The following is a 14,517-nucleotide window of genomic DNA, read 5'->3' on the forward strand; positions in this document are numbered from 1 at the left end:
CTGATTGTACAAGTCACAAAACTATTCAAGCAACCTACATGTATATAATTAATATTTAGACATTCAAATTTATGTAATTATTTGAATATATCATGTAAGATCCAGGTAAAACCAACCCAACGAATTTTGCTGTGTTCAGCCCTTTCCTAACTAAATCACAATGGCATACAATCAAAATACAGTGGTAGACAAAACAGCAGCATCACTTGTGAATTTTGCAAATAATGTGTTTTGTGCTGCATTTTGGGTTGCAGAAATGTTTGAAATGCATTTGTTAGATGGGATAATATATCTCTGTGAATGAAATCCAATAAAAAGACTCCACCTGATATACCTAATTGCCATAAATATCTTCCCAAAGGTTGAAATGGATAATTAATGGAAATATGAGAAATCATGCAAATGGCAATCATGACAACCAAACATGCATTTTATTGCATTAAAGTGTACAAACTGAAATGACAAGTTAACGTAATAGTATTATGTACCGTAAATCAGCAAACTAAGTCCTCAATATTTTGTTGTTCCTCCTCGAGATAGTTCATGCACTTGTTTCAACACCAGAGACCATCACAAAGTCCAGTTTTAGATCAGAAGCACCAGCATGGTGATTAAGAAGGCATAGCCATTTCAAATATCGATCTTTGGAAGGCATAGTCACTCTCTTACAGCCTGATCCAGGTCTTCTCTTCACATCACTGGTTTCATGCTTTAATTTCAGCACCCAGGATACTGTTGACTGGTGCCACATATTTTATCAGCGATAGTATGCATAGCCCTTCCTGGGACAGAGAAACAGCTACACTTTATTTTCTTGGTGTCAACTAAACATTGCCATGATTATACCTCCATAAACCTCCAACCATACACCTCCAACGCCGTATTTATAGAAACGTAATTGCAATACCTTGCAATTACTGTCTGATGCAATAGAAGCGTTATCTGACACAATACCTTTGCTTTGTGACAAACAAAATGGCTGTAATCAAACAATATCTTATATGTTTCACTACAAATGTTACTTTTTTTTTAAGGTGATGCAGTTTTTTTGTCCGCTGCTATAGATATTCAGAAAAGTTACCAATTACACTTTGGCTGTCCCCTAAGTGGCATCACATATTATTTGTACTGCTTATTCAAATAGATTATGTGACTGGCTGAATAAAAGGAAAAAGTCTATGCCATTTCCCATATCCATGACATGGAAGGAGCCATATGACTACAATGATGATTGCTACTTTTGTAATGTGAATGGATTCTTAGTAAACATAAGCACAAGACTGTTTGTATAAACCTGGATTCAATGATTACACATCATCACAATGGCACTATACCAATTCTAATACTATACAGCATGAACCAGATTACCCCAATAGATTCACATCATGCATTTCTTGTCAGCCTGCCAAATAAGCAAAAAACTTATACACAGCCTGACTCTGAATGTCCTTTTAGACTAAGCAATGAATCAATCCATAAACCGAACTACCAAACCGTAGACTATACTAATATAATTTACCAAAACACTTTCACTTTAGACATTACAGAACCATATCTAGTTCTATAAAACACAAATAATCTATCCAATACTAGAATATGCCAGGGTATCATTTTCTACATATTTTATTACACAGATACATGCCTTATATGGTGGGAGAGACAGTTGCCTTATACAATCATCTATGTTACAAAGCAAATCTGCCACTCTAGACCCCAGGCTCACATTTGGTGAGTATGGGCTTGGTAAGCCCAGGGTCCCGAGCTGGGTATCATCATTCTTCTCTTTCTTGCTTTCTTGGTGATTCCCTTCTACTTCTGATCTCTCTCTCTCTCTCTCTCTCTCTCTCTCTCTCTCTCTCTCTCTCTCTCTCTCTCTCTCTCTCTCTCTCTCAGGGTAACACAGGAATTTTTTTTTTTTTTTTTTTTGGCTGGTGCAGAATAAGTCTCAGGCTTCCTTGCAAGGAAGGCTAATAATTCAACAAGGCTAATAACAATAATAATAATATGATATAATCTCTGATGTGCTCAACATGATTTGAAACAACTGAAATTATTACTAATTTTACTTTTCAAAAAAGTACAAATACTTCAGTCACAATTTGGCAAACAAACAAATGAAGCTGCAGAGCTTCATTCTGCTTGTTCACCTTTCATGTCTAGAACTATTGCTGCTTCCATTAAAAAGTTATTAGATATCTGAATTTCATTGTTCGTTATTCAACAATGTTGCATGAGTGACATGGTGCAAAAGGCAATGTAAATATATTAAAAGGAATGAAGCACTTTTAAACTAAGCGATGGCTAAATATCTGTTTATTTCCAATTGGAAATAATATATACAGATGGAAATCAAACATTTTGTGGTATGTTCCTACCACTTCATTAGTGATTGCTATTATTCTACATCTGCTATTTCACCATTACAAAGAAAAGAATGGCTAAAGATACACATGGTCTTACCACATAAGCCCATACTTAGGTCTTACAAAAGGTTTGACATATGCAGATCACATAAATCAAACCTTTGGCCTTTCTGTTCTTTGTAACATTCAAGTAGTAATGATAGCAATCACTGATAAAGTGATAAGAATACAAAACATTTGATTTCCATCAGTTATATAATTTCCAACTTGAAATAATATATAAAGACCTTATATTACACTGAAAGAACAGAATTCATGGGACACCTGGTTCCTGGGCAATGCGATGCTGTCACCTTTCTTGTTAGTGGATGAACCCACCGTTTGGCAGGTATATAGATACACAGCATCACTGTATTCATGTAGATGGTTATTGTTATTTATTAGTAGTTGGTGCATCAGCTTCTGTGGCCATAATGCATCTACGTAGATGGTAATTCAATATCAGCATGGATAAACATTGTGAGTTAACCAACTTTGAAAGAGGGATGATAGTGGATGCCTGACACGTGGGTCACTCTATTGGGGTACAGAAATTGCACTATACCCATTCGACAGTATCAAGAGTGCATTGGGAATACGCTATTTCCAGAATAACATCTCATCGCGGAGAGTGCTGTGGGCAGAGAAAGATGGTGGATGAACGTGGCCATTGACATCTGTCTCGCATTCTTTCAGCCTACCGGAGAGACAGTAGCACAAATCACTGCCGACTTCAATGAGGGGGTGCCAGAAACGTCTCCACCAAGACCATCATCAGGCAATCATTAGCCGCAATAGATTATAGGAACCACCGACCCACCAGAGTTCCACTGATAACACCACGACACAGAACTCTATGCCTCAACTGGGCAACAGAACATCTGCACTAGACCTTTGATGATTGGAGACAGGTCTCCTGGTCCGATGAGTCCCATTTACAGTTATTTCAAGCGGATGGGAGGGTGCATATATGGCGGAAACGGCACAAAGCTATGCACCCATCATGTCAACAAGGAACTGTTCAGGCAGATAGACGGTCCGTAATGGTCTGAGGCATGTTCAACTGGCACATGTTGGGACCTCTGGTACATCCAGATGCATCTCTGAATGGCACAGGTTACATGTCCATCCTTGCAGGCCATCTACATCCCTTCGTGGTCATTAGCATAGGCATATGATGCAAGAAAGCAACCTTATGCAGCATCAGCCAAGGAGGAAAAAAAAAACAGCCCCCATTTCACTCCTCCGTTCGTTCCAAATAGCTGTCCAGCTCAGCCTTAAATTTATTTAGGCTATCAACTTCCACAACAAAGGATGGAAGTCTGTTCCACCAACCAACCAACCGCTGGCTAAAGGCAAACTTCTGCACATCTATCCTGCATCTGTCTTTCCTCAATTTGAACTTATGCCCTCTCAGGTGATTATTCTGAGCAAGAGGAAGAATCTCATCAGCACTGAGCATGCTCAAACCATTCAAGGCTTTATACACCTCAGTCAGATCACCTCACAGACACTAATTTTCAAAACTTAAGCCTTTCTTCGTAAGAGCAACCCTTTGTTCCATTCACTAATCTTGTTGCCCTTCTCTGTACTCGTTCCAACAGCTCTACATCCTTCTTAAAATGAGGCCTCCAGACCTGTCTCCAGTACTCAAGGTATGGCCTGACCATTGCCTTATACAAGGGGATAATCACCTCCTTATCCCTGCTAGAAAAATTCCTATTTTTTTTTTTTTTTTTTGGTAGTTCTTGGCGGATCGGCTTCTGTGGCCATAATGCACCTCCCAAGGTTTTTGCAGTACTTTGATCCAAGCCCGAGGCGAGATTCGAACCCACAACCTTTGGGTTGCCAGGCAGGCACTTTACCCACCCGACTCTCCCGGTCGGCGAAAAATTCCTGTATATCATTGACAGGACACTATGAGCTACTCTTGCAGACCATCTGCACTGCTCAGAAAACTTCATATCTGCCTGCACAATTACCCCCAGGTCCTTTTCGTTCTCTACCACTGTCAGTGTAGTACAGCAGAGTTGATACAGCACTCTGGGGTTACTGCTTCCCATATGTAGTACTTTACATTTGTCAATGTTAAACTTCATTTGCCACCTCTCAGCCCATCTGCTCAATTTTTCTAGATCCTTTTGCAGCAGTGTACTGTCATTAATGTCCTTAACAACCCTGCCAACCTTCATATCATCAGCAAACTTGGACATTAAGTTGGATATACCATCATCAATATCATTTATAAATACAGAAAACAACAATGGACCCAACACTGAACCCTGAGGGACTCCACTAATAACATTAGTCCACGATGAGCAGTGTCCATTGATTACCACTCTCTGTTTTCTCCCCCCTCAACCATCCCTTTATCCATAGCAGCAATTTGCCTCCAATGCCACACTGCTCCAATTTGTTCAGCAGTCTTCCATGTGCAACAGTATCAAAGATAAGATCCAAATATATGATATCAAAGTTATTCCCTGCATCCAGTTCCTTTGTGACCACATCATAGTATCCAATCAAATTGGTCAGGCAAGATTTTCCCTTAACAAAATCATGCTGTGTCCGAGCTATAACTGAAGTCTTGTCTAGATGATCCTGCAGTGCTTCTTTAACCAGTGCCTCCATTAATTTTCCTGGAACAGAAGTTAACTGTGTACCCACATGGCAATGGACTTTTCAAGCAGGACAATACCTCCCCACAGAGCCGTGGTGACCAGAACATGGTTCGAAGAGCATTCCGCAGATTTTACCACCATGGAATGGCCTTCCCATTCATCAGAAATGAACCCTGTGGAGCATCTTTGGATGCTGTGGAAAGGTCCATTTGATCTTTGGATCCTCCACCCAGGAATGCAACAGAATTATGGACAGTGGTGCAGCAAACATGGATGGAAATACCTGTGGAACGCTTTCGTGAACCAGTGGATTCAATGCCTCGCTGTATGACTGCCCTTATCCGGGTGAAAGGTGGACGTACACGATACTATAGATAGGTATCCCAAGATTTCTGTCCACTCAGCGTATACACAAATGGAAATCTGTAGCTAATATTCCACTGGAAAACTGATTTATTCCTTCTTTTAATATATCACTGTTCAACTTTATTAATCTTCATATAACTGTACACTACAAAACTGTGCTCAAATTTTAGTAATAATTAATGTGATATTTTTCAAAAGAAATGAAAAACATAACTACTTCCATGGTATGAATTCGAAGAAAATAAATTGAACACTGGTTACTGTGTTTTGCTATTTGCATATGTATAAACAGTGGCCTCATTAATTTTGTCCCTTCACAGTCAAAAGAAATTTCAGTATCATCCCTTAAAAAAAAACAAAATCTTCACCCCTAGAAATTTACCACCACTACCATTTAATATGTTCCTTAACATAGAAGGAATACATATTAGATATTTTTAAATGTTATTTATATTTATTAGTTAAACTGCATGCTTTTTTAGCTGAGTACTCATTTAAAAATATTTCATTACATTTATGTTTGCAGTCAGATCTTATCAGCAAACATCACTGTGGCTCAACTGTTATATAAATAAAACAGGAGCACACTCATTACTTATTTTCATCATTCTGCAAAAAAATTCCAAAGATTTTCAGATTTCCTCACTAACCTATTGACAAATTACATTTCTTAAGGAAGCCTAAGATACAAGGGGTGTCCCTTAAATTTCTAAATTTAACCAAGAAATGATCTAATTGGAGGATCAGTTCAGAGTTATTTTTTAACACATCTTTCTTATAACACCATGCACTTGGCTCAACAGTTGCTGAAATACTTTTATCCCAAATGTATAGAAAGTTTTATCAGGGTTACTCAAACGTCCAGACACAACAGCCATAGTTCAGTGCTCACAGTCAAAATGGACATCCGCCCAACTTTAATGAGGCTAGAAAACAAAAGAAAGCTGGGAAGACAGATCAAGGCAGGGAGCTAAATGATTCTGTAATAACTTCAGACACAGCATGGGTTTGTTAAAGGGAAGTCTTGTCAGACCAATCTGATTAGATACTATGATGTGGTTAGAAAGGAAATGGATGCGAAAATAATTTTGATATCATATACTTGGATTTCAGGATACTGTTGCACATGGAAGACTGCTGTACAAATTGGAGCAGTATGACATTAAGGGCAATGTTGTTGCTTTGGATAAAGGGATGGTTGAGTGAGAGAAGACAGAGGGGGGCTCCACTAATGTTATTATTGGAGTGCCCCACGGCTTGGTGTTGAACTCATTGTTGTGTTCTGTATTTATCAATGATATTAATGAAGGTATATCAGGCTTAATATCCAAGTTTGCAAATGATACAAAGGGTGGCAGGATTGTTAATGACAGTAATGATGATATGATGCTGCAACAGGATCTAGAAAAGTTGGCCAGATGGGCTATGAGGTGGCAACTGAAGTTTAATATTGACAAATGCAAAGTACATATAGGTAGCAAGTAACCCCAGCATAACATAACAACTGTGTGGTACTACACTCAGGGTAGTAGAAAATAAAAAAAAAAGACCTGAGGGTAATTGTGCAGTCAGATATGAAGTTTTCTGAGCAGTGCAGACAGGGTGCCAGAGCAGCTCATGGAGTCAGCACATATTCATGCATTAAGAATCCTTTGCATAAGGCAATGGTCAGGCTACACCTTGAGTACTGCATGTAAGTCTGGTGACCTCATTTTAGGCGGGATGTTGAGCTGCTGAACGAGTACAGAGAAGGAAAACAAGATTGGTGAGGGAAACAAAGAGGGTGTTCTTACCAAGAAAGGCTCAGTTCTGCAAACTACAACATCTGGAGACTGGGCACCTGTGAGGTGATCTGATCAGGTGTTTAAAGCTTTGAATGGAATGAGCAAGCTCGATGCTGATGGGATTCTTCCCCTTATTCAGACCACACACATGAGGGGGCACAAATTCAAACTGAGGAAATACAGTTGCAGAAGTTTGCCTGTAGCCAGTGGGTTGTTGATTTCTGGAACAAACTTCCATCTGTTGTTGTGGAAGTTGACAGCTTAAATAAATTCCAAGAAAAATTAGACAAACTATTGGAGGGAATGGATAGGTGAAATGGGAAAGTTTTTTTTTTTTTTTTTCTGGTTGTGCTGTATAAGCTTGCTTTCTTGCATCATTTGAGACTGCTAATGCTAAAGTTGTTATTTACTGGAATAAGTTTCCTCCATGAGTAGTTGAGGCTTTAGCTTGGGAAGATTCAAAGGTTAACTGGAAAGGTACCTATGTGAGGATAGAGTCAAATAGACTGTTTATTTTGTTTTATCCCATTTTATTATTTATTTATTTACTATTTTTATTTTATTATTCTTAATTATTTATTATTATTATTTTTTTTGACTGGTGCAGCAAAAGCCTCTTACATCCTTGCACCATGTGGTTAATACCAAAACTAAGTAGATGTTTTTCTTTTTTTGCAATCGATCAGCAAGATAAATGCTATTGTAATAGTTGTACGAAACATGGTATTTATTAAATTATATACTCAACAACCGCATTTATTAAATTGCTGCGCCATTTTCTTTTCCTAAGTATATGTCAAAATCATAAACTGGGAAGGATACAGAAGTAGCTAGTGAAACAGAGCCATTTTCAAAAGCTGCTAAGTAGATTTTTTATTATGTGAAATTTTTTTGGGTTTTTTTTTTTTTTTTTTAATCTTTTTGTTTCAAATCAGTAATGCATTTATTTGTGTTTAACTGATAAATCGAGTGAAATTATTTCTTACTTGGCCTCAGAAATAGCTGGAAAGGAAGAGTTGAATTAGGAGAGAATTCTGCCAAGACTGTTCAATTAAAGAAACAATATAAATGCTATCTATATTATTTCATCTAAATCTGTATAATTAGATTATACAGATTTAGAGTATAATTAATATAAGTGTTTTTATTAAGTCTGTGAACATTATATGTGAAATTTATAACCATACGAAGTTTATTTTATAACGTAAAGGAATAACAATACATAAAGTCATTTTATAGCATAACAGGTACTACTGTCACAAAACTGGGAATAGCAGAGCATTATCATGAAAAATTACATGATGAGAGTCTAGTTAATCAGTTTGGCCCAGGAGAGATTGTGCAAATGTTATTTTAGTAGAATTTTTGGCGTAGCACAGAAAGCAAACACGAGAACCACAGGGAAACTTCAGTAAACTTATACCAAGCAAACTTGTTTCCCGCTACCCCAGTTTCTCCCTGTATTCTCGGTAAACAGATGGTGCATGTTATCGGTAGTGCCTGTAGCAGTCAGGCTGAAATTTACTTATGGGTACACCCTCCAGACTGCCTCAGTCTTAGGATGTTTATCGCCCCTTCCCGATGTTTTAAAATAGGAAAACAACTTCTACAGATGGCATGTTATTGGTGGTGCCAGTAGGAAGTCATTTTCCTATCAGGTTAAACAGCGGGAAGGGGGGGGGGATACACACCCTAAGACTGAGGCTGTCTGGAGGGTGTACCCATAAGTAAATTTCATCCCACTCATGAACTCCAATAATCTGCTTTTAATAATGAGAAAAACTAATCAATACGTCGTTATCAACTTCTACTGCCACTACCAATAACACACGGCATCTGTTTACTGAGAATGTAGGGAGAAACTGCGGTAGCGGGAAACAAGTTTGCCTGGTATACATTTACCAAAGTTTCCCGTGGTTCTCGCGTTGGCTTTCTTTACCTTAGCTGAATTTTTCTCTCTGCATGTTGAGGAGAAACTTTTTTCACAAATCCAATAAACTTAAACAGAAAAGGTGCAAGAATGTTTCTTGATGACATCAAAACAGCTAATAGTTCAGCAGCAGCCACCAGCAGAGAAGAAAATTATTGTTGCACTGTGATATACAGCTTTTACTGTGATATACAGCTGCCCAGAAGACCAGGTGTGGGGATTAAAAGGACTGCTGGAAGTCCACATGGCATAATAAAATATACAGTCCATATTGGGGTTACTAGGCATCATTACACATACTTGAACACCAATGCTAGGAGTATAGTAAAGTTGATCAATTTGAAGTACTGATTAAAGTCATCAAATGCAGACATTGTAGAGATATCAGAAACTGGTGCCATGTTTCTGATGGCACTGTGTACAAAAGGACATACAGGACAGTAAAGGGGGAAGAGTTATGCACTCTTGGTTAAGAAGCACATTGAATCTAAAGCAGCGCACTCAACTGACATGGGAAGGTAGCAAAATGTATTTTCAGCTTGGCATGGAGAACAAGAATGAATATGCCTTACAATTGAATTGACTGTGATGAGTATGACGAACAACTATGCAGACAAACAGAAGCAGCTAGTAAATCAAAATGTTTTATAATGGAAGATTTTAAATTTCCAGATATCGATAAGAACAACACAACAGCAGAACTTTTCTGGATTAATGGATGACTGTTTTCTACACCAAAAAGTTAAAGAGGCTACAAGAGGAATGAATACCCTTGATCTGATTTTCAGCAGTGACTAGCCATGCACTGATAATCTCCAAATAAAAGGACCACTATATGGCAGTGATCATAACCAGGCTATGTGTTTAGTAATGAAATAGTCTTAGTTAATTTAAACTGACATTACCAGCAGTTGTATTACAAAAACTACACGTACTAAAAAAACCAAGAACATATTTGAAATCAATGCTAAGAAAAAAGAAGTTTTAGTTTTGTTCACCAGAGTTATCAGCAGTGAACTCTTCATGCGTTAAGAATCTCCAAAAAGGGAGGAATAGGTGACAGCACTCATAATACACTGAGTGATCACTGAATTATGACTATCACCATGAAAACTGAATGTATGTGACCCGTTCAGCACGTGAGGTACGAGAGTGCGGAGTTAGTTGACCTACGTAGCATAGATAAGGTGTCAGTGGTTCAGTAGGTAGTAAACTTCTGAGCATGATGGGTAAAAGGAAGGATTTATCTGACTTTGATAAAGGACAGATTGTGGGTGCTCAACGAGCTGGCGCCCCGATTTCCCAAACGGCCGAACTGGTGGGATGTTCGAGAGCTGCCGTAGTTAAAGTGTACCAGGACTGGCACCAAAATGGTCAAGCAACGACCCGGTGGCAAAACTGCAAAGGTCAGTGAAAGGTTGATGTTAGAGGTGAGTGCCAGATCCAATGATTCATACAGGTGAAACACTATTGAAGAGTTGACTACCCAATACATGTGCCAACTCGGAACAATATCTGGCATGACTATGCATCGCATGCATCAGCTACACCAGCAGAAGACCCCTATGGCATCCTCTCCTAACCAAGGTTCATCGGCGTAAAAGACTCACCTGGTGCAAAGAGCATGCAAGTTGGACGTTAGAAGATTGGAAGAAGGTATGCTGGTCGGATGAGTCACATTATTTACTCCACACCGGGGATGGTCGTGTACAGATTTGGCATCAACAACATGAGGCTCATGATCCATGATGCATGGTATCAAAGTGCAGACCACTGGAGGCAGTTGTATGGTGTGGGGCATGTTTCACTGGCAGGAACCCTGGTGCATGAGGAACAACATATCAGTGGTCTCCGCTATCATCAACTGCTTGCTGACTGTGTACACCATGCTATGTTACACTTTTTCCTGAATGGCGATGGTGTCTTCCAAGATAACAATGTGCTGAGCTATCAGGCACTTGTTGTGCAGGAATGGTTTGAGGAACACAGTTCTGACTTCCAGCATATTGATTGGCCTCCAAACTCACCCCAATATCAATCCCATAGAGCACTAGTGGGACACTATGGAAAGGCATATCAGGCACCTGGATACACCAATCACCTCCATACCTGCAGTGCTGACCACATTACACACAGCTTGGGTGGCCATACCTCCTGGATACTTCCGACATCTTGTTGAATCAATGCCACGTCAGATAGCTGCTGTACTAAGGGCAAAAGGAGGACCTATGAAGTATTAGGTAAGTAGTCATAATTCAGTGATCACTCAATGTATATTAACAGGATTTACTTAAAGGTACATCTACTGTCAAGAGTAAAGGGAAGGGATTTGGCTTTTGTAAAGGTGACAACAGTGGTCACAGACAATTTTGAAATTCTTTTCAGCAGGGCAAACTGATGATGTTACCAACTGCATAGATGCCAATATTTGACTTTCAAAAAGCTAAAGATCAGACATTAGTAAGCAGGATGAAAAGAAGATACTGAAAAACGGGTTTTTCGCAAAATGCAGGACTACTTCCCAAAAAAAAAAAAAGAGGAGATTTTTTTAAAGTCAATACTGCATTATAAATTCAAATTCATTGGAAAAATGCACATTTTACATTAAAAAAAACCCATAGGATTGTTTACCACTACAGTATGCTTTTAAACATTAACTTATTTAACATTTTTATGTCAGTGCATTTATTTTTTTATTTTATTTTTATTAAAACAACATGAACTGCAAAGTGCATAATGCCTTCAAAATTGACCTGATTTTCAGAGTCATCACTAAATCTTCTTTCCCTATCCCTGTATCCAGTAACAATACTTGTTTTTGTTCTTCCACATATCCAGCACATATTTTTTTTTACTATTTTGTTATCAGTAAACAATCTTAACAATACACCTGCATGATCGGCACAACTCAGAGAAAGATTATGTCCTATGACAAATAATATCAGAGGACATAATCAATAAACAATCGGCAAGGATGACATTATTGCCACAAAATGCAACTTCTATTTTTGCATTTCTTCTTATGAACCAAATGCTATCTTTATGTTTATTTGTTTGCAAATGTCTAATTAAGTCCCAATTTCCCACCAATGAAACTGAAAAGCCATATCTACATACAGCAGAATATTAGTTGGTGAGGGAAGAACAAAAGGATATTCTTACCAACTAAGACTATGGTACCATAAACTGCAGTCTCTAGAAACCAGGAATCTTCATGGTGACCTATATGAAGTGCATAAAGCTTTAAAAGGGTTAAGTAAACTAAATGGTATTGGCATCTTCACTCTTTCTCAGATGACACATGCAAGGAGACATTTTTAAATTTTAATGAGATTAATGGGTAAATGACAATAAAGTGTTTTTTTTTTTTTTTAGATGATGCTATGTAACCTTTGCTTCCTTACATCATGTTTCGAATACTAATACTAACACTAATAAATATTAATTAAAAATTGATATGAAATTACAATATACTGCATTATGAAGCAATATACTCATCAGTAAAACACTTTTTATAATGAACATGACATATCCTACTTTGCAATTTATATCAAACAAATGTACAAACCTCTGGACTAAACTGTGGCCGAAACTGCTTATGAAGTTCAATAATGATCCTAAGGCATACCAGAACATTCTCTTCATTTTCAATCTGAAATAAATTTTTTTTCTCTAAATAAATGTTGCCACAAATATACATTTAAAAAATAATAAATTCAAATTGGTTGCATAAATTACCCTGAAAAAATTGCAAAATCATATGTACAGATTAAGTTAAAAGTAGCCTCACAATTTTAAAGGTCTGTAGGTGTTCATTACAGTCAAATGTGTTGACAGTGGTAAAAATAGATAAAACAATGTCAGAGATTTCAGACTCATTCGTCACTCATTTTTCACTCAGGCTCATTTGTCACCAATCACTGAAGTAGCCACCTACAATACTGCTATACTGTAAACAAACCTGGTGACATACAGTGATGCTGAAAGAGAACAAGCATGTTTTTTTTTTTTTTTTTTTTTTTCCAATGGAAGAAATGACGTCAACAATGCAAGTAAGTGAAAATACATGTTTTATATTTTCATAAAAGTTTTAGAAAAACTCCACCAAGCAGACATCCAATCTATGATTGGAATAAGACTTTTGTAGTCAAGGTAAGATCACTGGAAGGCCTATTCCAAGAGAGGACAGAGCTGTGAAAGTTTCTCCACAATCCACAAAAATCAATGTATCAGGCCAGTATAGAACTTGGTGTACTGCAAAATATAATGTGGAGAATGCTGCATAAGCAATTTTATCAAAAACCATACAAGTTTCAGATGGTGCAAGCCATTATGAATGATGATAAAATCAGATGTCAGGCATTCTGTGGGGGGGACATGTTTACTGAGGTGGCAGAAGACAAAGGGTTGCTTAAATGTATTGTGTTTAGTGACAAGTACATGTTTCACCACAGGTGGCAAAGGAAACACACAATGTAAAATTGTGGGGAAGTGAAAAACCCAACATGGCTTTTAAACACATTTGAAACAGTCCCAAAATTAATGTTTTTTGTGGCAAGTTGCACAAAGGTGTAGGTCCCATGTATCAAGACATACTAATAATTATCCCACAAATTGCTTAGGATGATCTTGTGAACAATGTGTTCTTCCAACAAAATGATGGCAACTCATTTCCCTAAGGACGTTTGAGAGTGTTTGGATCTTCACTTTCCAGATCAATGGGTAGGGTGAACAGGTCATTGTATGGGGTTAAGGATTAAACATACAAACTCCCACACCACCTCCTGCCAACTAATGAAAATGGCTTGGAGAGAAGGATCACTTCAGCAATCAACATAGTTACCCCAGCTATGTTACAGAGCATCTGACAAAATGCTGCCTGCTGTTCACCACTGTGATGCATACCGCATTACTACTGGAAACCATACTGAAATTAACTGTTAATTTTACTGCAACTTGGGGTTTGTACTAATTACTCTCAGAACAATGTTTCTGTTATGTAAACAGAGTTATAAGGCACCAAATATGTGAAGCTACTTTTGACTAAACCTGTGTTAAAAATTGCAATCATGATAAAAAAATAACATTAACATATTCTTAAATATAAAAACAAAAGTAACAACCAAATTCAATTAAAAACAAATTAAAATAAAGTATTTATAAAGTAAAAGGGTGAATTAAAAGCAATTATTCAAATGGGATTGTAGACTATAAAGTATTTAGGGGCAAAGGCCTCATGCTACGAGGTAGATATAACCAAAGCAATGCCAATTTAATTAATTAATTCAACTACTTTGGTAGATAGCTATGTTAAAATGATGCATTTGCACTAACCTACGTGTTAGTCATTCTACCTCGTAGCATGAGGCCTTTGCCCATAAATACTTTATAGTCTATATCACTACACACCATCA

The 14,517-nt window shown here is 37.6% G+C and overlaps 1 protein-coding gene across 2 annotated transcripts in view; it reads right to left on the reverse strand.

Moving 5' to 3' along the window:
* Window positions 1–14,517, reverse strand: part of Nipped-A (Transcription-associated protein Nipped-A) — a 1,216,281-nt gene that overhangs the window by 1,131,659 nt on the left and 70,105 nt on the right. For both annotated transcript variants that reach the window (XM_090382460.1, XM_090382459.1), the window contains exon 6: window positions 12,672–12,755. In XM_090382460.1, the coding sequence (XP_090238586.1) occupies window positions 12,672–12,755 (84 nt within the window). The remainder of the gene's footprint in view (window positions 1–12,671; window positions 12,756–14,517) is intronic.

The sequence above is a fragment of the Mastigoproctus giganteus genome, chromosome 10 (assembly GCF_048544385.1).
Source record: "Mastigoproctus giganteus isolate SK-2022 chromosome 10, ASM4854438v1, whole genome shotgun sequence".
Classification (NCBI taxonomy): Eukaryota; Metazoa; Arthropoda; class Arachnida; order Uropygi; family Thelyphonidae; genus Mastigoproctus; species Mastigoproctus giganteus.